The following is a 25,852-nucleotide window of genomic DNA, read 5'->3' as shown; positions in this document are numbered from 1 at the left end:
ACCCGTGCCCGTGTGCGCACAAAGCAATCCCCACACGTGCACGCCGCACATCTGCACACACACATCTGCACACTCCTGTTTGCACAACAGCCATTTGCACATGTGCACTACCCTCCCCCCCAGCTCCGCGTGCACGCGCACCCCCCCCCCCACCCCCCACTCTCTGCACCATCCCAGCGGCCGCCCCCTCCCTTCCAGCACCGACAGGGGGGGACACCCCCTCCTCCCCCCCCTTCCCCTCCCCTCCTCCCACCGCCCGCGGTCTCCTTAAGGCGGCGGCGGGGCCGCACACTCCGCCATGCCCGCTGCTGTCACACCGCCCCGCATGCAGCAAGTGCCCGAGCCGCGCGCGCCGCCGCGTTCCTCCGCCACCACCGCCGGGGCCCGGCGCTCCGCGTGCCCGCTGCCGGCCCTGCGCGCCGCCGCTTCCTTCGCCGCGCTCCCCCGGGCGCTCCCGGGCACCGGCAGCCGCCGCCGCCGCTCGGGGATGGCCATCCCGCTGCACGCCGCGCCGCGCCGGGGCTCCACGCGCTGCTGACGGAGCGCAGGTAAGGGCGGCACCGAGCATCGCCCCCGGTGCACCGAAACCCCCCTCCCGGCGCACCGAACCCCCATCCCGGTGCGCCGACCCCCCCCTTCCCGGCGCGCCGACCCCCCCCTCCCGGTGCACCGAAGCCCTTTCCTCCGTTTCGCCCCGCTGTGCCCAGCCCCGGGCTGCGGTGCGCTCGGCGGGGGCGGCAGCTCTGCGGGCTGCGGTTCCCGTTCTGCCGCTTGGCACAGCCCCCGCTCCGCCGCGCTGCGGGAGCTCCGGCCCCGGGGAACTTTCCCGCACCGGCGCCGGGATGCGGTGCCCCCGGGGCGGCCCCGGCCCAGCTGGAAGGCGCGGGGCTGCGGCGCTCGGTTCGCACCGGGCATGCCCGGGCTGGGGGTCCACAGCGCTGCCCCTACGGCACAGCGGGTGCCCACGCGTGGGTGGGCGCTCCGTGGCACTGTGGCATCACATCCGTGGGGGTTCGGTTGCCTGAGCGGTGTCCTCGCCAGCCCCGGTGTGGGCACGCGCGTGCTGCCAGCCTGGCACCCGTGGGCGTGTGGCGTGTGCCTGTCCCCACGCCGGCACCGCGGTGAATGGGCAGCGTGGGCACGGCGCTGGCACCGCACCAGGAACAGCGTGCGGCCCTCCCTGCATGGGGCTTTGTTTGGTCGGGGGTACACAGAGCTCCCAGTGCAGTGCTGTGGGGTGAGCGGTGCCTGGGGAGCGTGGGCACATGGTGAGGGCACACACGTGGGCACCGAGCGTGTGCTGGCATGGGCACGTGCAGTGTGCAGGTGGCAGGAGGATCTGGGGGAGAACAGGGAAACCTTCCCTTCCCTTCCCTTCCCTTCCCTTCCCTTCCCTTCCCTTCCCTTCCCTTCCCTTCCCTTCCCTTCCCTTCCCTTCCCTTCCCTTCCCTTCCCTTCCCTTCCCTTCCCTTCCCTTCCCTTCCCTTCCCTTCCCTTCCCTTCCCTTCCCTTCCCTTCCCTTCCCTTCCCTTCCCTTCCCTTCCCTTCCCTTCCCTTCCCTTCCCTTCCCTTCCCTTCCCTTCCCTTCCCTTCCCTTCCCTTCCCTTCCCTTCCCTTCCCTTCCCTTCCCTTCCCTTCCCTTCCCTTCCCTTCCCTTCCCTTCCCTTCCCTTCCCTTCCCTTCCCTTCCCTTCCCTTCCCTTCCCTTCCCTTCCCTTCCCTTCCCTTCCCTTCCCTTCCCTTCCCTTCCCTTCCCTTCCCTTCCCTTCCCTTCCCTTCCCTTCCCTTCCCTTCCCTTCCCTTCCCTTCCCTTCCCTTCCCTTCCCTTCCCTTCCCTTCCCTTCCCTTCCCTTCCCTTCCCTTCCCTTCCCTTCCCTTCCCTTCCCTTCCCTTCCCTTCCCTTCCCTTCCCTTCCCTTCCCTTCCCTTCCCTTCCCTTCCCTTCCCTTCCCTTCCCTTCCCTTCCCTTCCCTGGGGACCTATGGGCTCAGAGATGTGCAGATGGAGCAATGCCACATGTGTCCCTGTGTCACTTGTTGAAGCACCGGGAGGATCTGTGCAGCCCCATTCTGGCAGCGTGTGCTGTGGCTCGCGGTGTGTGAGCAGCCCTTTGCTTTTCTAGGTCATGGCACTGCTGCCTGTGCTGGATGGCGTCTGGCACCGCTGACGTGGGGATTTGGCCCCAAGGAGGTGGCCCTGGGGTGGCCAAGCTGTGCTGTGCTGAGCGTCTGGCTGTGGTTTTGGGGTGGGTGATGCTGATAGATGGGGCACGCGGCGTGGGACTGGCACTGAGTGGTGCTCTGGGAGTGCACTGGGGGCAGTGGGGGCTGATCCCTGCCCCACGGCGACTCAGTTTGGAGCCAGGCTATGGGGAGCCAACGTTGGTGCTCATGTGGTCCCAGCACGGAGGCGGTGGGGAGGAGCGGGGCGGCCACGGCTGTCGTCACTGTCACCGTGGCTCTCGCTTGGCTGCCCCCTGGCCGCCCTCATCGGGTTGCTCAGAGCCCCATTCCCAGTGGGGTTTGGCACCGCGGACACTGGAGGCGGCTGTGAGGCGGCGTCAGCCCTCTGTGCTGGAGCCTGGCAGCAGTTCCTCCTCGAGGCCTCTCCTTCCCACACACCGCTTTTGATCTGAGGAGTTCGCCAGGAGCTGGGATGCTACAAACCTCAGTCTGAGCTGGAGAGAAAATGGACACAGAGCTGCAGGTGCTGCCATCATCGCCTGCATCCAGGCCGGTTCTTCACGGAGCCATGGGAATAGATGGGTTTTCCTTCACCTGGGCTGTTCCCATTGCCACTGAGTGACGGATATGGGGCAGGACAGCCCCGTCCCCAGAGGCTCCCCGTGCTTTCCCTGCCCTATGGGAGGGGATGCAGCAGCCCCGCACTCGGACGGACGCACAGACCTTTTGGGACCTGCCTGCTTTGACGCCTCGATGCTTCTCCAAGGGAATTTGGACCGGGGCCCTGCAAATTCACTTCCTACCACGCTGCCATCCTCTAATGGGGACAAAGCTGGCCCGGAGCCACCCGACTCGGTTGCCAAACATCAAGACTCCGTCTTTCCTCTGTGCTTGCGGGGGCCACCGCGTCCCTTTGCTCTCAGCCCATCTATTCATTCTCAGTGCCTGCCGAGAGCAGGATGGATCTAAGCCCTTCTCCTCCCCAGAGAGCAGCACCTCGGAGGCTCCCGATGCATCCAGCTCCAGATGAGACCGGGGGCTAATGAACCCCCCTCACTCCCCACATGCATCCACTTACTGTTGCTGCCTGAAGGTCTGGAACCCCAATTTGGTGACCTCCTGGAGCCCCCCGCCCCTTTGCACGGTGTGTGTGTGTGGGGGGGGGGGGGTTGCAGGAGGGGTCTGTGCAGCATCCCGGTGGATGGCAGAGGGGGCAGCCCAGTGCCGGACTGGGGGTACCCCACCGCTGATGGGGTGTGCGCACACCGTTCCCCAGCCGAGCGTAATCCCTAATCCCGGTGGAGATCCCACCGTGCCGTCTCCTGGCCTTGCTTCTGGAGTGGAGTTTCACCAACAGCAGTTAAGTAGAATAAATAAAAAGGCCTGTGCTTGCCAGTGGTAGCGCGGCGCGGCCACTGATTGGCAAAGCGGCCCCGTTAATTACGGCTCCGCGCCGCTGCCAGCCTGCGTGCTTCAGGAACGGCGGTGGCAGCGAGCCGGGAGGCACGGCGCTGCGGGGGAGGGGGCGAAGGGGGGGTGAGCGGGGAGAGGGGCGGCAGCGGGGGCAGGGGGGGCTGTGCCGCAAAGCCGACCCAGCGCTGAGCGCACACGCGTGTGTTCGTGGCAGCACCAGCGCTCACGCGCCTGGGCGCACACGTGTGCACGTGCATGCTTTGCGGGGTGCCGCGTTCCGGGGGGCTGAGGGGGGGAAGGCTGCGCTTTCGGTGCCGCGCTCTTTCATCTGGCAGAGCTCAGAGCGTTAAGGAGGGATGGAGAGGCCGCGCCGGCGCTGGGTGCGGGCGGCAGCGGGAGGTGAGCGCGGGGGCGGCTCTGCGGCTCCCCGCTGCCTTTGAAGCAGAAGCAAAGATCCCAGGAGTGGGAAGCGGGCAGCTCACCTCGCGGGGAAGAGCTCGTTAGAGAGCTTTGTTCGCCGGCGGTCACCGCTGGGCAGCTGTGATGTGCTGCGATGGGATGGAGACGCTCCGTGCCCGGCAGCCACGTGGGTGTGCATCCCGCACCGAGCCGTGCCGAGCCGTGCCGAGCCGTGCCAGGCCACCCACCGCCCCACTCCTCCTGCCACTGCTCTCCAGCCCAGTGCCCCACTGCCCGTTGCTGCAGCACCGCCCCCGCGCCGTGCCCTGCCCTGGTCCCTCACCTCCCAAAGTCCCACAGATCGTGCGTCTCATCCCGCCTATTAACAGAACACTGCCTGGCTAAAAAGCGTGTCACTTAAAACCCAAATCTCCTTTACTTCGCTATTAATGGTTTCTCAGATTATTAATGCCAGCTGGGTTTAGTGACGCCCGCTTATCACTTTTGGGGCGGCGTCTTTGTTTCTGCCGTTGCGTGGCGCAGAGAAACCTCTCCTCCCAGCAGCGGGGCCGCACGCTGGGCAGGTGGAGCTGTGTGGAGTCTCCCATGAAGTCACCATTAATGCGAAGATCTTCGGGGAAACAGCCTGCGAGCACAGCCGGGGTGTTGTGGTGCAGGGCAGTGCCTCCTCCCGCTGCTGGAGCCCGGAGCGACGCAGGATGCTGGCAGCAACGGGGAGATATGGGATCCCGGTGGTGATGGAGGGATGTGGGATCCCAGTGGTGATGGAGCGCTGCCCGCTCCCCGACGGAGCTGCCGCTCCTCCCCCTGTGGCACAGCGCTGTCATTTCCATGCAGTCGTTTCCCGGCTCTGTAATGGCTCTTTAAAAGCTTTAATTAAAAACCCAGCCCTCCCCTCAGCCCGGGCGGGGAACAAAGGGAGACGAGAGGGGCTGGAGCAGGCTGCAGTGTGCCAGCGGTGCCAGCAGCAGCTCCCACAGCCCTGTGAGGCACTGGGATGCAGCAGATCTCTGGGGGCAGCGGGGACGCCCCCGGCCCACAGCTCCCAGCATGGCGAGGTGTGTGTCGGGCTCTCCCCTGTATGAGGGATGGGGCAGTTTCGGAGCACTGGGACGGCGATGCTGCACGGCGCGATGTCCCCGCGGCAGTGCCGGGTAGGGCTGGTGGCAGCCTCAGTGTCCCCGGGCCGCTCTGCAGCGCGGTGTCCCCGCGGGTCACTCGGTGCCCCAGCTGTTCAATGTCTTCTCGGGCTCAGCGTGCGGCCCAATGAAATATTTTCACTGCAGCGGCAGCAGCACTCGCTGCGGGGAGCGGGGCTCGTGCTTAACAAGGCCTTCGGCAGCGGCTGTGCGCCGGTGCTGGGAGCATCCTGGCTCCGCTGCGGGGATGGGGAGCGGGATGCTCCCGCAGGGCAGCGTGGTTGGGATGCAGGGAGCTGTGCCGGCCGTGCTGGCAGTGGGATTGGAGCGTTCCCTGCTCACTGCTGCCGGGTGAGGGAAGCAAGCACCATCTTGTGTCCCTGCCAGGCTGCGGGAGCCCCGCGCTCAGCTCGCTGCAGAGTGGAGCGTGTCCCCATCTGACCTCCTCCTCCCCTTCCTCCTCCTCCTCCTCCTCGCCATCCCTAAAGCTGCATATGGTGGGATCCTCCAGGGGACCCCGTGTCCCTGGTGGTGTCTGTAATGCCTGCGGAGCTCTGGCAGGAGCACGGTGCAGCTCGTTGCTTGCGAGGTCTCCTGTTGAATGGGGCTGGAGCAAAGCAGTGCTTCCATTCATTCCCCCCCATTTTACACCTGGGGGTCCCACCTCCATCCTGCCCAACCGCTGCCCGCTGTGCCTTCCTCCCCACACACGTGCTGCCGGCGCTGAGCCCCTGTGCCTGTTGCATGTGAGCTGGATTATTTTTAGCTCCCTAATGTGCCCTGCACCGCTTCAGCGCAGCCTCAGCCGCAGCTCAGGCTCCTGCCCTGCGCAGGGGATGCCTGGCTGCCAGCAACAAGGGCAGCATTTGGAACATGGAAGAGCCTGAGGGCGAGGGGGCACCTCTCGACCCTCCCCTGTTGTCCCCTTGCCCCACGGAGCAGTGCTGACGCGCGTTCCGTGCCCTTGGCCGCTGTAAGGCCGCACTCTGGTCCTGCTTAAAAAGGCCACCACGTGCATTATTTTGTTAATGAGTTATTAAAAAGCTATCGACAGCGATGCTCTGCATATTTGGTGTGGTTCCCAAGAAATAGGTGTTGGAATGATTGCTCGCTCTGTGCTGGGGTCTCGGTGTGGGAAGTGGGGGTGCCATGACAGCGGGGTGTCCCACTGAGCTGGGGGGGGGCTGCAGGATGAGGCCAGAGCGCTGTGCCTGCTGGGCAGTGCCAGTCAGGGCTGCGGGAAGGATCCCTGCAGAGGTTGTCAATCTCAGTGATGTGCATGGAAATGGGATGGCAGCGGGGAGAGGGCCCTGGGTGCTGTGCAGAGGCTGGGGGCTGTGTTGCAGGGCGGTGGCATTTCCCACGGTGACCCCCTGCACCTGCTCAGTGCACAGCTCCTGCCCTTGAGTGAGCAGCGGCTGCAACGTTGGTGGCTTTGGGACCCAGCCCCAGGTTCAGTGCCATGTGCTGCCATCAGGGATGTGACTGCAGCTCAGGGGGTTGGGGCACCACTGGGTGAAGACTGTCCCCTGGGGGCTGGGGACACCCAGTGTGCTGACTCCCCCTGCGCCAGCTCCGCACCCCTGGTGCAGCTCCCAGTAAGCATCCATCTGCCTGCCCATTTGTCTTGTCTGCTTATCCATCCATCCATCTCTCCCACAGGGCAAATGCCATAGGATGACCGCTGCTGGTCCCCTCTTACTGGCTGTGATATCGTCTGTCCTGTGGCTCACGCGGGGCTTTGACCCGGCTCCCAGCGCCTGCTCCGCTCTGGCCTCCGGCGTCCTCTACGGCTCCTTCTCTCTCAAGGACCTCTTTCCCACCATCTCCTCCGGCTGCTCCTGGACCCTGGAGAACCCCGACCCCACCAAGTACTCTCTGTACCTCCGCTTCAACCGCGAGGAGCAGGTGTGCACCCACTTCTCGCCCATGGTGCTGCCGCTCGACCACTACTTGGCCAACTACACCTGCGAGCCACGCACGGAGCCCGCCAGCCCCCCGCCCTCCCCACACCCCAAGGAGAAGGAGGAGGAAGAGGAGGAGGGGGAGGAAGCCGAGCTGGAGCTGTGCGAGGCCGCGGGGCCCTTCACCTTCCTGCACTTCGACAAGAACTTTGTGCAGCTGTGCCTGGCGGCGGAACCCGAGGCTGCCCCGCGCCTGCTGGCCCCGCAAGCGCTGGAGTTCCGCTTTGTGGAGGTGCTGCTCATCAACAACAACAATTCCAGCCAGTTCACCTGCAGCGTGCTGTGCCGTTGGCTGGAGGAGTGCCTGCAAGCCCCCGGCGCCCGGCGCTGTGGCCTCACCCATGCAGGTTGCAGCTGCCAAGCGGAGAGCCCCCCGGCACCGCGGCACAACGGCACGCGGCACCCCACCACCCACACGCCCGCCCCGCCGCCCGCTGCCACCCCACACTGCTGCCCCCAACCCGAGCTGCATTCTGCCAGTGGCAATGAGTTCGAGCTGCCTGAGGTCCCGCATGGTGAGTGGGGTGTGCCGGGGGGCGGCGGGATGGGGTTGGGGGCTGGAGACAGAGCGGGCACAGTGCAAAGGGTGGATCTTGTTCATACACACTCCTGTCCCTAATTGGGTGCTGTGCTCTGAGCAGGAAGAATGTGCCACGGATGGATCCTGGCCATGCATGCTCCTTGGGAATGGGGGTGCAAATCCACATCTGGATGTGGAGCAGGGAAATATGCAAAGAATGGATCTTGCTCATGCAACTTCTCGAGATGGGGGGGACACAGAATGGGCACTGCACTGAGTAGGAACACCACGCAAGGGATAAATCCTGCTGTGTACGCTCCCTGAGACAGGAGGGTGCACGCTGTGTGCTGTGCATGGAGCTGAGAACCCATACAAGGCATAAATCCCTCCCGCACCCGCTCCCAGCTCTGGGTGCATCTCTCTGAGCAGCACTCTGAGCTCCCAGAGCCGCAGCTCGCTCTGCCCAGCGCAGCCCCTGCGCTTTGCCACGGCTCTTTGAGCACAGCCTGTGCAGCCCCAGGGCCTCGCTCTCCTCCTGCACGGCCGCGCTGCTGCTCGCCTGACCGCGAGCCTGGAGCAGGAGTGCTGTCACTCTGCATTGGTGCAGACGTGGAAAACAATTTGCAGGTAAAATGACCCTTTCCCACGGCAAATTACCCTTGACTGCTGCAGCCCGTGCTCTTGTTATTCCAGGCAGGATGGCACGGCCGGGCTGTTAACCAGGCGCAGCGAAGCCATTTGCTCAGGACGGAATTGCGGCAACAAATTGCAAGCAAAGCAGCTGTGCCCCCCCCTGTCCTGAGCAATGGGGCCGGGCTGGTGGGGGGGTCTCCCATCCCAACGCTGCCTTTGCACGTGGAGCCGTCCCTGGTGCTTTGAGAGCACATCTGGCCAGATGTTCCCCTGTGCCAGCCCCAGGCGATGCAATGAGGAGCTTAGCTGCTCGTGCTCTTTATCCAGGGCACCGCTGCTCCCAGCAGATTAGGTGGTGGCGATGGGCTGTGTGTATATATATAATTTCATTGGGCTTTAGCATTTATTTCAGGAGCTAAATGTCATTATGGGCAGATCCCCCAAATAAATCCCCGGTCCGTTTCAGCAGCGTGGCTATAAATCGCCTCATCCCGAGGGGAGCTCCTTGATCTGATCTTTTTTCTTCTCCCCCCCTTCCCTCCCCACTTTAAATGCAACTCTGCATGGGAGGATTAAGAGCTCAGTGCCGGGTCCAGGTGCCATCCCATTGCGCTGCATCCCTGTTGCACTGCGTCCCCACGCACACCGGGCGCTCACGTGCGTCACTGCATCCAGAGCACAGAGCACCCTTCATGGCAGCGAGGGGTGCTCCCACCTGGCCTCCCCTGCGCCCCCCGGGGGGAGAATGGGCTCCTTTCAGGGCGGCAGCGGGGCTGGGGCTGAATGGCGCCTGTGAGCAGAGCTTGGCGGGTGCCCAGCGCTGATCTCACCGGCTCTCCTCCGCCGAGAGCCGCAGCCGCTCGGGGCTGGCATCGGCCCAGCAGCTCCCGGGGCCTCCCCGTTCCCAGCCACAGTGGTGCCATGGGGTCCCCGTCCCCGGCGCTGTCCCCTTTACACCGTGGGAGCCAAAGGGACGCATCCCCGTTCCCAGCTGTGGTGGTGCCGTGGAGTCCCCATCCCCAGCGCCGTCCTCTGTGCACCACGTACCCAAAGGGATGGAGCCCCCGGAGCGCAGCATCGTGTGGGTGCAGTCCATGCAGGCAGATCTCCCCCATCAGGCGGGTGGAGGGTCGGGGCATCATGAAGAGACTGCATGTGTCACAGCTGTGCTGTCCATATTTCTGCCAGTGTGGTCTCAGCCCTCCAGCTGTGCAGCTCATGGGGCCGCAGTGCCCCTTCCACTGAAACGACTGCCCCGCAGCAGCCACCACCACAGCAGTGATGCTGGGATGGGATTGTGGGCTCCCGGCTTGCAGGAACACGGCCACCATGGGGGGATGAACTGAAGGACCCCCTCCTTGCAGCAGTGGTATTATGGGGAATCCCAGGTCAGGTGCTATGGGGGCAGCAGGGCCTGGGCATGGCTGCAGGCAGAGCCCTGCAGTGAGGACTGGGGATTTAGTGCTCTCCAAAGGAAATTGAATTTGGTGTCTCTGTCGAACACAGCTGGGCAGAGCGCCCTCATATATCCTCTGGATTTATGGCTTCCCCGGGCTCTCACAGGGATGTGTGTAATTGTGCCATGCTGTTCTCAGGGCCGGGTGGCCCTATGGCTGAGCAGCACCTGGTGGTCCCGTGTCCCCATGTGCTGCGGAGCAGTGTGCACGGAGAGGGGCTGCATCCCGGCACAGGGCAGAGCCAGGCAGGGCCACGCCGAGCTGAAGGCGAGTCAGTAAATTTGAGTCTGCTTTCTGGTACTGCTGTCAGCACAGGCAGTGCTCCCCTGCGGCACTGTATCACCTGTGTGCATTGCACTTGGAGCACGGCTGGGTGCTCCACATCCCCGTGTCACCTCCCGTCCATCCCGCGGGGACCTCGCTGTGCTGAGGCGATCACGCCATCCCAGCTGGCATGGCAGTGGGGTGCCATGGGGCTTTGGGCTCTGTGTGCCACCTGCACCCCACTCTGCCCGGGGACATCGGCACCACCTCCATCCCGATGGCACCGCATCACTTCCACTGCCGGGATCCCATCGGTGTCCTGGGTGGGGACATGGTGGGGTCCCAGGAGGGTCTGGATGGGGAGGTGGGGTAAGGCTGCCCCTGTGCCTCTCTGCTGAGCCCTCTATGTGCCAGTTAATTTCACGCCAAATGCTCTTGATGGATCTCTTGTTATTTTTGGTGAGCTGAGCCATAAATTTGTGCCACCTCACTGCAGCAATCTGTTCGGTGAGGAAGGGAGAGCACCGCCGCTCGCTGCCATTCGGGTGCCCAGGGGTGCATTGGGGACATCGGTGCCCCGGGGTGCGCGGGTTGGTTTCAGCCCACATGACCAAAAGGCAGGGGCTGGCAGAGGTGTGATGCGTTTTGAGGCTGTGGGAGTGCTCAGCCATCTGTGGCCCTGAGGAAGCCACACAGTGCTCAGCATGGGGCTGGGCATCCTCATCCCACTTCACCACGTCCCCACAAAATCCCATCCCCATGCTGTCCCAACATCCCCATGCACATCCCCATATTATGCTGTCCCCACAATGTCCCATCCCCCACCTGCTCTCACCGCAGCCTTTCTCTCTTCCAGGCAATGCTGTTGAGGAGAACCAGAAGGTGAAGACTCAGTGGCCACGGTCGGCGGATGAGCCAGGGGTATACATGGCCCAAACAGGTATGGGTGCTGTGGGGTGAGGATGGGGACGTGTGGCACTGTGTGATGGGTGATGCAGACGGAGTGACTTCCTTTGCTTCCAGCCCACAGACTGACTTCATTTGTTCCATTTATACATTTTTCCTCTGCCTTCCTCCGAGGGTTGTAAAGCAAAAAAAAAAAAAAAAGGAAAAAAAGAAAAATCTATTAATTGTTTCGTTCAAATGTATTTATTTGGCAAATTCATCTGGGTAATTGGAGTGCTGCGCTCCCCCCCTCAGCACCTCCTGATTGATGGGCCTGGAGTCGAGTGGGGAGATGGATGGGCCCCAGCACTGCTCCGTGTGCACAGCATGCAGATCTCCCGCAGCCGGCTCCTACCCCATGGAACTGCTGGGCACAGCGTGGGGCACGGGAACACCCACTGTGGGGGGCACCCAGCCCCACTGCCAGCCCCAGATGTGACCCTATGGGGGGGACGGCTCCATCCCCCCATGATGCAGGCACCTCGGTGGGAGCAGATCCTGCCTGCGGGACGAATTGTCCCCTTCAGAGCCCTCCCCCATGTATTTCTTTTTAATTTAAACTGATGGCCTTTTCTCCTGGCCTGTCCGATATCTTCAGATGGATCATCAAGCTTCATCAGAGCCGGGTGCTTGCAAATGTCAGCGGCATGACTGTGCGGGGAGGGCGGGCGGTGCTGCATGTGCCACGGCTCTCCCGGGGCACCCGGAGCTCATGCAGGGCTGGGACTCCACACGGGGTCAGATCTGTGCCAGGGACTCTGAGAGGTGTCAGACCCTGTGCCCCGACCCCTTAGCCAGGTTTGGGAGCATCGGTGCCATGGTGGGGTCTCCTTCACCCTGCCTGCATCCCTGGTGTGCTCACTGTGCCTGTGGGTGCAGCCAATCTCCAACCCCATCCCCACCTCCAACCTCGTCCTCATCCCCATCCCCAAGGGGTCCACACGGCTCTCCCTGGGCTGTCCCCATCCCTCACACCCCGTCTCCCCCCAGGGGACCCCGCAGCAGAGGAGTGGTCGCAGTGGAGTGTCTGCTCGCTGACATGTGGGCAGGGCTCCCAGGTGCGGACGCGCTCCTGTGTCTCCTCTCCATATGGGACGCTGTGCAGTGGGTTGCTGCGGGAGACGCGCACCTGCAACAACACGGCCACCTGCCCAGGTATGGGGCGTGGGGGAGTGGGGGGACACCAAGGGAGGGGGACAGCAGTGTTGTGCGTCTGTGGGAAATGGGGGGAAGCGAGGCTTTGTGCAGCTCGTTTCCTCATCATCTCGCCTTCCCTGCAGCATCGGCTCCTGGGGAGCAGTGCAGTGTGTGTGCCCCATGGCGTGGGGCTGGGGTCAGGAAGCCACCCACAGTGGCTGATCCCAATCTGTGCATGGCAGGAGGTGGCCAAGCTGCCCGGTGCTCTGCTATGGATCGTGGGCAGGAGCAGCAGGAGAGATGCCTGTTGTGCCCTATATGCTGAGGGGTCCTTGTATCTTCTGTGGGGCTGCAGGGAGCAGTGTGGCTGCAGCAAGCAGGCTGTGCACTCCATGACATGTGGGTGCTCCCCTGGGTGCGGGGGCTGATGAGGACATCTCAGCTCACAGAGCATCTTTTAGGATGCCTGGGGAGTTGTGTGGTCCCTGGCTGCTTCCATATGAGCTGAGCTCGTGTAATGTGATTTGTGCAAGGAAGGGGCTGTGCACGTGTTTTGGCACCAGGGTGAGCAGGCACGGTGTGCACACCGTTGGGAACCCAGCAGGGAGGCAGGAGCCGAGCAGGGAGCCACATGGCATCACTGCTGCCTGCTTGGGGCTGGTAGGGAGCAAAGGCGGGGAAGGTACAGCTGTGCCATGGGGCCATGCCCAGAAGTGTCCTCGGGCATAAGGGGTCTACAACTTCCAGGACCCCTCGGTGCCAGGAGGAGGGGACACAGGGAGGCTGCAGCCCAGGGGGCCAGGTGTGCCGTGATGGCCTTGTGCTGTGTTGCAGTTCACGGTGCATGGGAGGAGTGGTCCCCGTGGAGCCTGTGCTCAGTGACCTGCGGGCGAGGGGCCAGGACCAGGACACGGCGGTGCGTGGCCCCGCAGCACGGAGGGAAAGCCTGCGAGGGCCCCGAGTTGCAGGCCAAGCCCTGCAGTATTGCGACCTGCCTGGGTCAGTACCACTCCCCTGTCCCCCTGCTCCGTGTCCCCAGCCCTGGGACAGCCAGGAAAACTGCTGAGGGCGAGGGCTGTGCTCCCAGTGCAGGGGCTGCAGTGATGCGAGGTTCAGGCATTGCAGCCATGGGGACATGGGACAGCGTGGGGACACAGGGGTGCATCCCATGCAGGGGTCCCCATGGAGAGCCAGCCGTGCTGCAGGGCCCAGAGCCCCCACCACAGGCATGAGGAGCCATCCCCAGAGTGTGCTGGCACCTGGGGTGGCACGGGGACATCGTGGGGCACCAGGGAGGTGCTGAGGGGCAGCAGAGGGCTCTGGCTGTGTGCTTTGCCCAGATGCTGCGTCGGGGCTGTGGGCTGCAGGAACACCCCATGTGAGGCGCAGCAATGCAGGAGGAACGTGAGGTGCACAGAGTGCACCCAACATCCTCGCCATGCAAGGCTGCATCCCCACTGCACGCTGTGGCTTTTGTCACTCGGAGTGCTGGAATCAGTCGGAGTTCGTGGTGCAGAGCAGTGCTGGGGCATTGCTGTGCTGTAGCAGCAGCGTTGTGGGGTCGGGGTCGGTCCTGATGACCAGACCTCAGTTAGAGCATACCTCGGTGCTGCCAGCTCAGCTTTGGCACGCGGAGCGGCACGTTGCTAGGTTGGACCCGTTGCACGCAGAGCGCGGGGCGGGCGGTGGGCAGCCGGGGCTGGCACTGCGCGGGCACTGACCCATTGCTCTCACTTTGTCCCTGCAGTGGAAGGGCAGTGGTTGGAGTGGGGCGCCTGGAGCCGCTGCTCCGTCACCTGCGCCAACGGCACGCAGCAGCGCACGCGCAAGTGCAGCGTCTCAGCCCACGGCTGGGCGGAGTGCCGGGGGGCCCACGCCGATGCCCGCGAGTGCTCCAACCCCGTGTGTCCCAGTAAGGCTCCGTGTGCTTGGGGGGGTCCGGGAGGGATGCGGCATGATTCTGCCTTAATGCTGCTGCGGTGTCACTGTTGGTGTCGTGAAGCTGCTGGCATGCTTGCGGGGTCACCGTTGCGGATATGGGTGCATGGGGAGCAGCACCAGAGCACAGTACTGGGGTGCAGCAGCTGCCCACCACACACTGGTTAATCCCTCCAGATGTGTCCCAGTTGGAGGAGATGTCTCTGTGCTGCATATCCCTGCTGCTCCTTGCACCATGCTGAGTACCCATTGGTACCTGATGGCTGCAGGTCCCGGTGCACTATGGTGGGACTGAGATCTGACCCTGTCCCACTGCCCCACAGGCTCTTAGGAATCAGGGATGGGAACGTGGGGCTAAAGGGTGTGTCCTGTCCTCCACCTGTCCTTCATCTCCCCCTGCATCAGCTGCAGGTGTGGAGGGAGGTGTGTGTAGGGCTGGGCGGGTCTGCAACGCACCTGGGTGCCGTTGGGCTGCCAACAGTGAGCAGTGAGCCTGCAGGGTGGGGATGTTGCTCTTGTTGGAAAGAGCTTTAAGTTACTGATTCTGGAGATCAGTAGCTTTCAGTCAGCAGCGCAGTGGGAGCGCACCAGCCCTGCCCTGTCCCCGTCCCCACGTGGCACTCAGTGTTGCTTGCCGCGCTCAGCAGCCCGGGGACCCCACGGTGTCCCTATCCCCACAGCCGACAGCAAGTGGGGTCCCTGGAACCACTGGAGCCTCTGCTCCAAGACGTGCGACACGGGCTGGCAGCGCCGCTTCCGCATGTGTGAGGGCACCGGCGTGCAGGGCTACCCCTGCGAGGGCACGGGCGAGGAGGTGAAGACCTGCAATGAGAAGAAGTGCCCAGGTACGGGGCAGCCCCCAGCGCCTACCCAGAGGCCGGGGCTGTGTCTGACCCCCTTCCTGCCCCACAGCCTACCACGAGATGTGCAAGGATGAGTACGTCATGCTGATGACCTGGAAGAAAACCGCTGCGGGGGACATCATCTACAACAAGTGTCCCCCCAACGCCACAGGTGAGGGGCGTGGGGTGAGCATCCCTCCCAGCCCTGGGGGTTCTGCCATTGAGCCCCCAGCCCTTGTTTCCCCCGCAGGGTCCGCCAGCCGCCGGTGCCTGCTGAACCCCCACGGGGTCGCTTACTGGGGTGTGCCCAGCTTCGCCCGCTGCATCTCCCACGAGTACCGATACTTGCATCTCTCAGTAGGTGCACGCTCCGTCCCCTGTCCCTGTGGGCCCTCAGCCCTTGTCCCCTGCTATCCCCATGCAGGGTGGGGGTCCTCCTAGCATCTTCCTGCTCCCCAGGGTGGTTATTTCATTGCCTCGTGGGTAACCATGCGGGGAAACTGAGGCAGGCTGGGGAAGGTAACCGTCCTGCAGCCAGAAGGAGATCCCAAGCTCACGGTGTCCTCACAAAGTGACTCTTGGGATGCAAAGACCCTCTGGCCCCCTTTTCCCGCTGCTTCCCTAATTAGTCTGATTAGTTCCGGGCATGATGAAGGATGAGGGCACGGTGCTGGCCACCAGGTGACCCCACTGTTCCCCACCCTCACACTGATCCAGCTGCGGGAGCACCTGGCCAAGGGGCAGCGAGTGCTGGCTGGTGAGGGCATGTCGCAGGTGGTGCGCAGCCTGCTGGAGCTGATGGCCCGCAAGACCTACTACAGTGGGGACCTGCTCTTCTCCGTCGAGATCCTACGCAACGTCACTGATACCTTCAAGAGGGCCACCTACATCCCATCCTCTGAGGATGTGCAGGTAGTGGGATGGGGACATGAGGGACACCGGGGAGGTGGTGATGGTCCATCCCCAGCGCCACTGAGCCCCGTCCCCGCAGCGCTTCTTCCAGGTGGTGAGCTACATGGTGGATGTGGAGAACAGGGACAAGTGGGAGGATGCGCAGCAGGTGAGCAGTGTGGCCATGTGTCCCCACGATGTCCCCACGGCATCCCCGCAGTGTCCCTGTGGTGTCCCATGGGTACCCCGAGCTGCCTGCTGCCCACAGGTATCTCCCGGCTCTGTGCACCTGATGAAGGTGGTGGAGGACTTCATCCACCTGGTGGGAGATGCTCTGAAGGCATTCCAGAGCTCACTCATCGTCACCGACAACCTGGGTGAGCGGCGGGGAGGTGGGGGGGGTCCTGGGGTGGGGTTCCGGGGGTGACATCCGCTGTGCCCACAGTGATCAGCATCCAGCGTGAGCCCGTCTCTGCCGTGTCCAGCGACATCAACTTCCCCATGAAGGGCCGCCGGGGCATGAAGGACTGGGCACGCAGCTCTGAGGACAAACTCTTCATCCCCAGGGAGGTGCTGAGCCTCGCCTCCGCCGGTATGGGGGTGGGCACGGGAGTGAGTGTGCACACGTGTGCACGTGGGTGAGCGTATGCATCCAGGAGTCTGCGCAGGTGTATGTGCATGTCTGAGCACGCGTGGGTATGAGCATGCACTTGGGTCTTTGTGCATGTACGTGTGAGTGTGCATGTGTGAGAACGTGCATCTGTGTGTGTGTGAGCATGTGTGTACATGTGTGAGTGTGCACCTGACACTTTGTGAGTGTGTCTGTGTGTGCACATGGGTGAGCATGCACATCCAGGAGTCTGTGTCAGTGTGTGTGTGAGTGTGCACATATGTGAATGTATGAGTGCACATCTGGAAGTGTGCATGAGTGTGTACGTGTGTGCAAGTGGCATGTTGCATGCCCATGTGCTGGAGGTCGGTGTGTGCCTGTGCCGCAGGGCTGCGTGTTCCCTCCTGTGTGTCCCAGCAGCTGCGTGTGCCCGCTGGGTGCATGTGTGCAATGTGTGCACACGCGTGTGCCAGGCAATGGCTCTGCACCCCCCTGCACCGTAGCACCGCTCTCTGTCCCCTCTGCAGAGCTGGATGAGTCGTCCCACTTTGTCATCGGGGCCGTGCTGTACCGCACGCTGGGACTCATCCTGCCACCCCCCAGGTGAGTGGGGCTGCCCCATGTCCCCCTGTCCCCGTGTCCCTCTGTTTCTGTGTCCCCACCACAGCTGCCTCCTCCCCACAGGACCCCGCTGGCCGTCACCTCCAAAGTGCTGATGGTGACGGTGCGCCCACCCACCAGGCCCTCCGAGCCCCTCGTGCTGGTGGAGCTCTCCCACATCATCAACGTGAGTGTCCCCCTGGCCCCTCTCCTGCCCCATCGCTCCGTGCCCCGTGTGGGGATGGACACCTCGTGGGGCCGGGACCAACCTGTCCCTCTGTCTGTCCGCAGGGCACATCTCACCCACAGTGCGTCACCTGGGACTACTCGAGGACGTGAGTGGGGCGCGGGGATGGGGTGGTGGGGGGGGGAGCTGTTCCCATGGCCCCAGTGATACTGTGGGGAGTGGGGCCGGTGCCATCCCATGCTGAGCCCCTCCGGCTGTGGGATGATTTTGCCGGTGCGGGTATCGATTTGCTTCCGCGTGACGCTGGAGACAGATGCCTACAGCCTGCCAGATGCAATTTGTTAGTGCAGCGCTCGCCGCTGTGGCAGGAGAGAGGAAAAGTAGGTCATGGCGAGGGGGGGCTGCATCATGGGGTCGGGGACAGCACCCCCGGGCACCCTGCACCTTGGTGTTCCTGGTGCCTGGAGACCCCCGCGGGGGGGACTGGTGCTGGCTGGAGGTGTGCTGTGGTGATGGCTGTGACTGTGATGAGTGCGGTGGGTCTCAGCCCAGCATGGGGACATGTGTTCCCAGCTGTGCCACAGACCCACAGCTCAGACCCTTCTGCCCTATGCAAGCAGCACAGCATCCCTGTGGGCTCCCCTTCCCAGTGCTGCCCCTTGCAGGGAGTGGCCTCACAGTTACAGAGGGGGAATTTGCCCCCCGGAATGTGGGTTTGCAGAGTGTGCATTCCTATATCGGGTGCTGGGAAGCCCCAGGACTGCTCATACCCATTCCTCCAGGCCTGGACCCCTCTGTCTGGCTGCCTCCCCCTCCCCCAGCCTGCATGGGATGACTGCAAACTGAGGGTCCAAGGGGGGGATCAGCACTATGTGCCGTGCCATGCACCCCAGGCACTCACCCTGCGGGGGCGAGCGAAGGGTTAATCCAGAGCTGCGAGGGGCTGTGCGGTGGTTTGATCAAATTGCTCTCTCCCTCTTGTGCTTGTCCCATTAATCAGCGATGCTGGCTTGGGAAACTGGGACACGGAGAGCTGCCAAACCCTGGAGACCCTCCCGGCGCACACCAAATGCCAGTGCCGCCGGCTCGCCACCTTCGCCATCCTCGCACAGCTGCCCAGAGACCTGGTAGGGGATGGCGGGTGGGGATGGGGACAGCAGGTGGGGATGGGAGCGTTGCAGGGCACGGCCGAGCGGGAGTCCTGGGACGGGGATGGGGAGGTGTTGTGGCCATGGCGCTGAGGGGGTGAGCAATGGGGGATGTCAGACCTTGGGGGGATTTCCCAGTGCTTCGGGTCCTGGAGCCCCAGGGATGCGCTCACGTGGCATGGTGCTACAGGGCTCTGTTTAGGGGAGGGGTCTCAACCCTCGTGGCATAGGGCCCCCGCCCTATTGCTATTCTGCCCACATCCCCCGTTGGCATGGAGATGGGCACGGGTCCCCAGGAAGGTGCCTTGGCTGCACCACTGCCACCGCCCACCCGCTCAGGGGGTCCCCAGTGGGAGCAGAGGGGTCCAGCAGGGAGCTGCCACAGGGGGGCTGGGCTCAGCTTCTCCTTCCTTTCACCTTCAGGCCATGGACCCCTCCAGCAGCCCATCGGTGCCGCTGATGATCGGCTGCGCTGTGTCCTGCATGGCTCTGCTGACACTGCTGGTGATCTACGCCGCATTCTGGAGGTGAGCGTCCGGGCGGGTGGGGACAGTGAGGGGCTGAGGGGCACCCAAGGTGTGAGAGAGGTGGGGAGTGGGGTGGGAAGGGGGGCACAGCGTGAGCTATGGGATCAGCTCAGTGTGATGCCATGCAGGGAAGGGGCTGACCCTGGTGACATCAGGAGAGGGTTAGGGTTAGGGTTAGGGTGGGCACCATCCCTGAGTCAGGGCAGCTCCCGTAGCACTTTGGAGACGTGGGACAGGGAGGGGATGGGGAGGGACAGTCCAAGCCTCCAGCCCCATGGCTCTCTGCCCCCAGGTTCATCAAGTCAGAGCGCTCCATCATTCTGCTCAACTTCTGCGTCTCCATCCTGGCCTCCAACGTCCTCATCCTGGTGGGGCAGTCCCAGATGCTCAGCAAGGTGGGCACCGCGCCGCACCCCCCATGCGCTGCGTCCCACTCCCAGCCCCCAGATTGGATTTGGATTAACTCAATCTCGGGATTAAACGCTTTGTGTGACGGCTTTGGCACAACCCTCACCGCGGGCACAGGATGTTAACCGCCGCCGTGCCGCGTCCCCTCATGTTCCCCATGTCCCCGCAGGGGGTGTGCACCATGACGGCCGCCTTCCTCCATTTCTTCTTCCTCTCATCCTTCTGCTGGGTGCTGACGGAGGCCTGGCAGTCCTACCTGGCGGTGATCGGCCGCATCCGGACCCGCCTGGTCAGAAAGCGCTTCCTGTGCTTGGGATGGGGTAAGGGCTGCAGGAACGGAGGGTGGGCACTGTGCACCCTTCCCATTCCCGTGGGGTCGTTGGAGCCCTTGTAGAGAGCGGAGGCACTGCAGAGAGCAGTGTGGCCCCACCATGGCTTGTGGCCCCCTAGCTGTGGCCCCAGTCCCTGGGGCTGTTATGGAGGGGGTGCCGGGGGCACAGCACTGCCTCCCCCAGCTCGGCCCTCCCTCCCTCCTCCAGGTTTGCCAGCCCTCGTGGTCGCTGTCTCCGTTGGCTTCACACGGACCAAAGGCTACGGGACGGCGAGCTAGTACGTGGGGATGGGGGCACACCAGGCTGGGGATGGGGAGCGGGCGGGGGCGTCCCCTCCCCACACCCCTGACCCCCCCCGGTCCCCACAGCTGCTGGCTCTCACTGGAGGGCGGTCTGCTCTACGCCTTCGTGGGACCCGCAGCCGTCATTGTGCTGGTAGGACGGACCCCCTCAGACCCCACACCCTTCCTGTGTGTCGTGGGGGCTGTGATGCCCTAACCCTGGCTCCGCTCCCCCCAAGGTGAACATGCTGGTGGGCATCATCGTCTTCAACAAGCTCATGTCCCGCGATGGCATTTCAGATAAGTCCAAAAAGCAGCGAGCTGGGTAAGTGCCCTGCACCTGGCGGGGCTGTGTGGGGCTGGCACGGAGCCCCCTGCCCTGCTGTGGGGCTGGGGGCTGCAGGGACTCATGGGTGCGGGGAGAGCATGGGGCAGAGTTTGTCACGCCAGTGGGAGGTGGGACTGAGGCTGGAGCAGCCTTTCCGCTGGGGGCTTTGGGGGCAGCACATGGGGGAGGGGGCTGTCACCCCAAGGAGAGGGGCTGTGGACCCCCCTTGCTGCCGCTTGGCCACCGCTGCAAATCATTAACAGCTCTGCTGCCCCAACTAACCCTCTTTCTCTTTCTTTTTCTCCTTCCATTTGCTTTCTGCCCATGTCCATCCATCCATCCATCTGTCCATCCATCCATCCATCTGTCCCTCCCGCTGTCCCCCTGCCTTGTTGTCCCCGCCTGCCCCCCCCGCGTGGCCCGGTCCTGGCCGCGGGGTGCCGGGGGGGGTGGTGGGCACGTAGCTCGAAGCCCCCCCCCTGCGGCAGCCTGCTGCTGAAATGCACCAAGTGCGGCGTGGTGTCCAGCGCGGCCATGACCTCCGCCACCGCCAGCAGTGCCATGTTAGTGCCACGCGCCCGCTGCGTCCCCACCCCGAGCACAGCCTGTATGGGGGTGGGAGGAGGGGGGGTTGGTATGTGGGGGGGGGTGCTGGGCACCCCTGTGGGGTTGGGGATGGGGCACTGAGACCAGGCTGTGTGCTCGGGGCGGCCCCGGGCGCGGGGTCGCGTGCCCCCCGCAGCCATCCCCCTGCATGGCATGGCTTCTGCCATCACCTCATCGCCAGGGTCGGGGCATGGGGGCTCCGCTCCTGCTTGGAGTATGGGGATCAGGGTGGGCAGCGTGGGAGCCCTTTCCTGGCACTGAAACCCCCAGGTGCTGGTGGGACCCCCATCCACCTGACGTCCCTGCTGTGGGGGATGCATCCCCAAAAGGCAGTGCCAAAAACCTCCCTTTGTTCTGCGGGAGGGTGAGGGCTACCCCACAGCCCCCAGCGCCCTAGGACTGATCGGGGGACAAGGAGCTCCCATGACCCTCACCCTCACGTGGGTGATGCCACCAGCACTCACCCAGCACCGGGCTGGGGACAATGGGCCAAGAAGAGGGGACCCAGGGGAGCGCTCAGCGTGTGGGCAGCCCCGGGGAGCAGTGGGGGGCTCAGGGCTGTGTCAGTGCACCCCACCAGTGGGCTCACCCCCACCCTCTCTCCCTGCCCCAGGGCATCGCTGTGGAGCTCCTGCGTGGTCCTTCCCCTGCTGGCGCTGACCTGGATGTCGGCCGTGCTCGCCATGACCGACCGGCGCTCCATCCTCTTCCAGGTCCTCTTCGCCGTCTTCAACTCCGTCCAGGGCTTCGTCATCATCACCGTGCACGGCTTCCTGCGCCGAGAGGTGGGCCGGGGGCGCGGGGGCACCCCACTGCCTGCAGGGGACCCCCATCACCGGCTGTGTCCCCGCAGGTCCAGGACGTGGTGAAGTGTCAGATAGGGGTGTGCAGGAGCGAGGAGAATGAAAACTCGCCCGACTCCTGCAAGAATGGGCAGGTGCAGATCCTGGTGAGCGCGGCAGCGCCGGCGCGGAGCAGGCAGGGACCCCCGTGTGCCCCGCAGGTCCCCAAGATGCATTCACTTCCCCACCTCTCTCCCTCTTCTCTCTTTCTCTTTCCCTTTCCCCCTCTTTCTGTGTTTTTATAGACAGATTTTGAAAAGGACGTTGACCTGGCGTGTCAGACAGGTGAGGGCTGCCGTGCGCTGGGGTTGGGGACACGGCCGCTCCATGCCTTGGGGTGGGCACGGTGCCCTTGTGATACCAGCATGCAGGGGCTTGCTCCTTATCCCCCACCCACCCAGAGGGCCCCCTCCAACCCTCTGCCTGCCCACAGTTCTCTTCAAGGAGGTGAACACCTGCAACCCTGCCACCATCACCGGCACTTTGTCGCGCATTTCGCTGGACGGCGATGAAGACCCCAAGCTCAACACCAGCTCGGAGGGCAATCTGGGCTTCTCCAGCCTGCCGGGCAACATCCCCACCGCCAGCATCCTGGTGCAGGTGCCCAAGATGACACCCAACGTGGTGGCGGGTTTGGAGCTGGGCGAACCACCGGCGCAGCTGGAGGCACAGGGCCCAGTCTACCTGTGCACTGAGAGCAGCCTGCGGCCCCTGGAGTACAGCTGGCTGCGGGCGCCGGAGCCGCCGAGGGAGAGCGATTATATGGTGCTGCCTCACCGCAGCCTGCAGCCCTTCCAGCGTGAGGAGGGTCCCAGCACCGAGGAAGGGACCCCCCGTCCCACTGGGGCAGGAGAGGGGGATTCCTACCCCGGCTTTGTCTCGGTGGAGCACGTCAATGTGAACCTGAGCCAGCCCTACGGGACGATGAAGCACCCCTACGGGCTGCAGTTCAAGCAGCACCCCACGGTGCGGCAGATCCTGGCATCAGAGCTGTCGGAGCGCAGCCGCACCATGCCACGCACCGTGCCTGGCTCTGCCATGAAAGTGGGGTCCCTGGAGGTGAGCGGGGAGCGAGCGAGGGGTGCGGGGCTGGGTGTGCTGGGGGATGTGTGTGTGTGGGGAGGGAAGCAGTGGGGAGAGGGTTGGTGAGAATGCATGAGCACATCCACGTGTGCCAAGGGCTGCAGTGCTGCCCTGTTCCTGTGCTCCCTGCCTGGCACCCGCTGTGCTGGGGATGGCTGTGTGACCCTCGAGGCTCTGCCATGGCCCACAAAGACCTTTCCCTGTTCTTGTCCCTCTCTTCCCTGCTGTTCTGTGCATCCCCCACCAGAGGAAGAGGTTGCGGTACTCCGACCTGGATTTTGAGGTGAGTGGTGGCAGATGGCCGTGGTTGGGGAGGGGACCCTCAGCTGTGCCATGTGGGGCTGATGGGGCAGAGCCAGGCTGCAAGAGCATCACACTGGCACTGCAGAATGCTGACTGCCCGTCAGGTTTCCAGCACTGGGTGGGAGCATTTCGGTTTGGTGGGAGGGGATGGTGCTCACGGCCGGACTGTCCCTGTGTGTCCCCACGTGGCCTGGGCAGGGGCAGCTGTGCACCCACGGGTGGGGGTGCATGTGCTGAAGGCTCTGCTTTCCCCTACAGAAGGTGATGCACACACGGAAGCGTCACTCTGAGCTCTACCACGAGCTCAACCAGAAGTTCCACACGCTGGACCGGTACCGGGCACCGGCTGCCGGCACCATCAAGGTGAGCTCTGGGATCCAGCAGAGCAGGGCACTCAGGGGGGCTGTGGGATCCTGCGGGGGGGGCTGTAGGACTGAGCGCTGCCTCTTTCTGCAGCGAGAAAAGCGATGGAGCGTCTCATCAGGTGGTGGGGAGAAGAGCATGGCTGCTGTAAGTGCGGGGACCGTGTGGGGACAGGGATGCATGGATGGCTGTGCCCCCCATGGGGCTGGAGCTGTGCAATGCCACACACTGCTGCCCCGCTCACCCCTCAGGACACAGCCGGCCCCGAGGACCCGCAGCCGCCAGCCGCACCGCCCAAGCCCTGGAGCACATTCAAGGCGATGACTCTGGGCTCCCTGCCCAGCGCCCACCGGGACCGCCTGGAGCTGCGCTGTGCAGACTGGGAGGGCCCCTGCGCTGGTCTGGATGGGGCTGATGGGGACTTCCAGACGGAGGTGTGAGCCCCGTGCAGGACCAGCTCAGACGCTGCGTTACTCCGTCCTCCTCTGCGCCTGGGGGGGTCCCATCCGTCGGAGCCATCCCTGCGGGGGGAGCGCGCACCCCACACTCACCCACCGATCACTTGCGCACCCTCCTGGCCCCCCCCCCCCCGGGCAGGACCGGCCGCCGAGGCCCTAGCATCTCCGTTCTTTTCTACCGGGATGTTTCTTCACGCAGTGCACCGTGTGCACGCGCGCGGCGGCCCCGGGCACCCCACGCACCCCACGCCGGGTGGTGGTCCTGTGGCCGGGTGCCCTCGCCCCGTGGCCGCCCCCTCCCAGCCGTCCCCACCGTCCCCACCCCACGGGACAGGTGCTGTCGTTGTTGGAAATAAAAGTTCACTCTCTGTGGTGCCGTGGGGCCGCCACGTGGTGCTTCGTGTGGCACCGTAGGGATGCGGGGATGGCACCCGGTGGGGATGTCTCTGTCCCAGCTCTGCTGTCCTCCACACCTCGGGCTGTGTCCTGTGCGTGGATCCTGAGTGGGGCTGAGCCCACCCTGATGCCCTGCTGTGCAAATGAGTGTAGGAGTGCTGATTGACATGGCAATTAATCTACGAGCAAATGAGTAACTTTGAAGGCAACTGGTGCCTGGGGTAAAGACAAGGGGACGGTCTCAGGGGGAGCAGAGGTGGGACCCACACTTGTGTCTGTGCCTGAGGAGAGGGCCCTCCAGGTGCTGCTGGCTGTCACCCACGTGGTACAGTGGGGAGGGATTGGTGCCCCCCCATAGGGTCCCCTCTCTGACCTCACCACATCTGTGCCCAAGGGAGAGGGGGACCCTGTGCTGGAGCAGCATGGAGAGACCCTCACTTTGACCCTGTGAGGATGTCCAAAGGGCAGAACCCAGTGCCTCTCCAGCAGCTCACTGTTTCCTAATGGTGTGGGACAGCAGTGGTGGGGGGTGACTGCAGGCACAGGAGATGTGCAGCCATGGGGAGCTGCACAGAGGTACACGGACCGGATGCGGACCCCCAGAGCGCAGGTCTCTCCACTGGCCGTCCCACTGAGCACTGACTGCACGGCCCAGCTTATCCCAGTGCTGACCGGTTTGGGGTTGGGGCTGCAGGCTGCGTGCTGGGAGCGAGGCAGGGCTGGGCTGGGGCCAGCTCCAGTTGTGTAACACGAGGGGACCGCAGCCTCGGTGCAGGGATTGCAGCTGGGCTTCCCAGGGCACTGCTGGGGGCACGCAGCCGCCCTGACGCTGCTCGCTGCTCCCTGGGACACAGTGCTCATTGCTGAGAACAGCAGCCATGTCCTCACGCTCTGGTTGCTTGGAGTCCCCTCCACCACCCCACATCCAGCCCAGCCCAAACTTTGGGGCCAGCTCTGGGCCCTGTCTTTCCCTTCCCAGCCCCAGGCAGCAGCAAGCAGCAGCGGAGGCAGTCCTGGGGCATCTGGTGGCAATTAGCAGCTTTTATTACTCATGGAGACGCCATATGGGTGAGGGAATGGAGCCCGCCCTGGCGGTGCAGGATTGCAAGGGGACGGGGAGGGGGTGGCATTCTGTGGGGCTGGGGATGCGCAGGGGGGAACGTGTGTGTCTTCAGCCCCATATCCCGTTGGTGGGTGCGCAGTGTGTGAGTGGTGTCCGGGGGAACGGGGTTGGAGAGCCTCACAGCCATTTTCCATCTGAGCCGCCGTGCGCCACGAAGACCCGTGCCAAAAATGTTTGGTTTTGGGGGGCGGAAACGATGGAGAAAACACTCAGATGCTGAGCAGCCGGCACGGAAAGTTCCTCCGATGGCTTCCAGTGCCTCCGCCTTTCTCTCTCTGGCGAAGCGCTTCCACCAGAAGAGACAAAGCTGCTGCTGCTCCAGCGCCACAAAGCCGGAATCCACACCGCAGGAATTCCGGGCTGGCACGAGCGGGGGATGGAGGCGGGGAGCCCCGCGGTGACGACGCTGCACCGCATGACGCTCCATCGGAGGCGAATTGTCTCCAGCTTGAAAATTGCTGTGCTCTGCTCGGGTCGGGTTTCTTGGCCGCTGGTGCTGCTGTTTCTTGGAAA

At 64.0% G+C, this 25,852-nt stretch overlaps 1 protein-coding gene across 2 annotated transcripts; it reads left to right on the top strand.

Moving 5' to 3' along the window:
* The first annotated feature begins 433 nt into the window (after nt 1-433).
* ADGRB2 (adhesion G protein-coupled receptor B2) lies at nt 434-25,345 on the top strand. 2 transcript variants are annotated; one of them, XM_015297826.4, is made up of 32 exons: nt 434-548; nt 6,816-7,632; nt 10,848-10,931; nt 11,927-12,091; nt 12,908-13,072; nt 13,821-13,985; nt 14,692-14,856; nt 14,924-15,025; nt 15,104-15,210; nt 15,571-15,765; nt 15,845-15,913; nt 16,013-16,121; nt 16,190-16,336; nt 16,882-16,957; nt 17,039-17,141; nt 17,246-17,289; nt 18,142-18,268; nt 18,713-18,816; nt 19,109-19,211; nt 19,394-19,544; nt 19,764-19,833; nt 19,925-19,991; nt 20,077-20,162; nt 20,630-20,728; nt 21,385-21,556; nt 21,625-21,720; nt 21,859-21,898; nt 22,047-22,672; nt 22,944-22,979; nt 23,258-23,362; nt 23,456-23,509; nt 23,614-25,345. In XM_015297826.4, exons 2-32 carry the CDS (start codon nt 6,831-6,833, stop codon nt 23,800-23,802), a joined length of 4,623 nt encoding a protein of 1,540 aa, XP_015153312.3. In that variant the 5' UTR covers nt 434-548; nt 6,816-6,830; the 3' UTR covers nt 23,803-25,345. The 2 variants fall into 2 exon arrangements, with proteins under 2 accessions (XP_015153312.3, XP_040507714.1); XM_040651780.2 differs by lacking the exon at nt 12,908-13,072 and having other exon boundaries at nt 23,614-25,344.
* The last annotated feature ends 507 nt before the right edge of the window (nt 25,346-25,852 follow it).

Source organism: Gallus gallus, chromosome 23 (genome assembly GCF_016699485.2).
Source record: "Gallus gallus isolate bGalGal1 chromosome 23, bGalGal1.mat.broiler.GRCg7b, whole genome shotgun sequence".
Lineage (NCBI taxonomy): Eukaryota > Metazoa > Chordata > Aves > Galliformes > Phasianidae > Gallus > Gallus gallus.
Note: the sequence above shows the minus strand (reverse complement) of the source record. Positions and strands in the feature narration are given on the sequence as shown.

What these genes read in the sequence shown, in the direction of transcription:
- ADGRB2 (XM_015297826.4), top strand. Translation starts at nt 6,831, where the DNA reads ATGACCGCTGCTGGTCCCCTCTTACTGGCTGTGATATCGTCTGTCCTG. An exon ending in CTCCAACCCCGTGTGTCCCA is followed by an intron (nt 13,986 to 14,691) that starts GTAAGGCTCCGT and finishes CTATCCCCACAG; the next exon opens with CCGACAGCAAGTGGGGTCCC. An exon ending in ATCTACGCCGCATTCTGGAG is followed by an intron (nt 18,817 to 19,108) that starts GTGAGCGTCCGG and finishes CTCTGCCCCCAG; the next exon opens with GTTCATCAAGTCAGAGCGCT.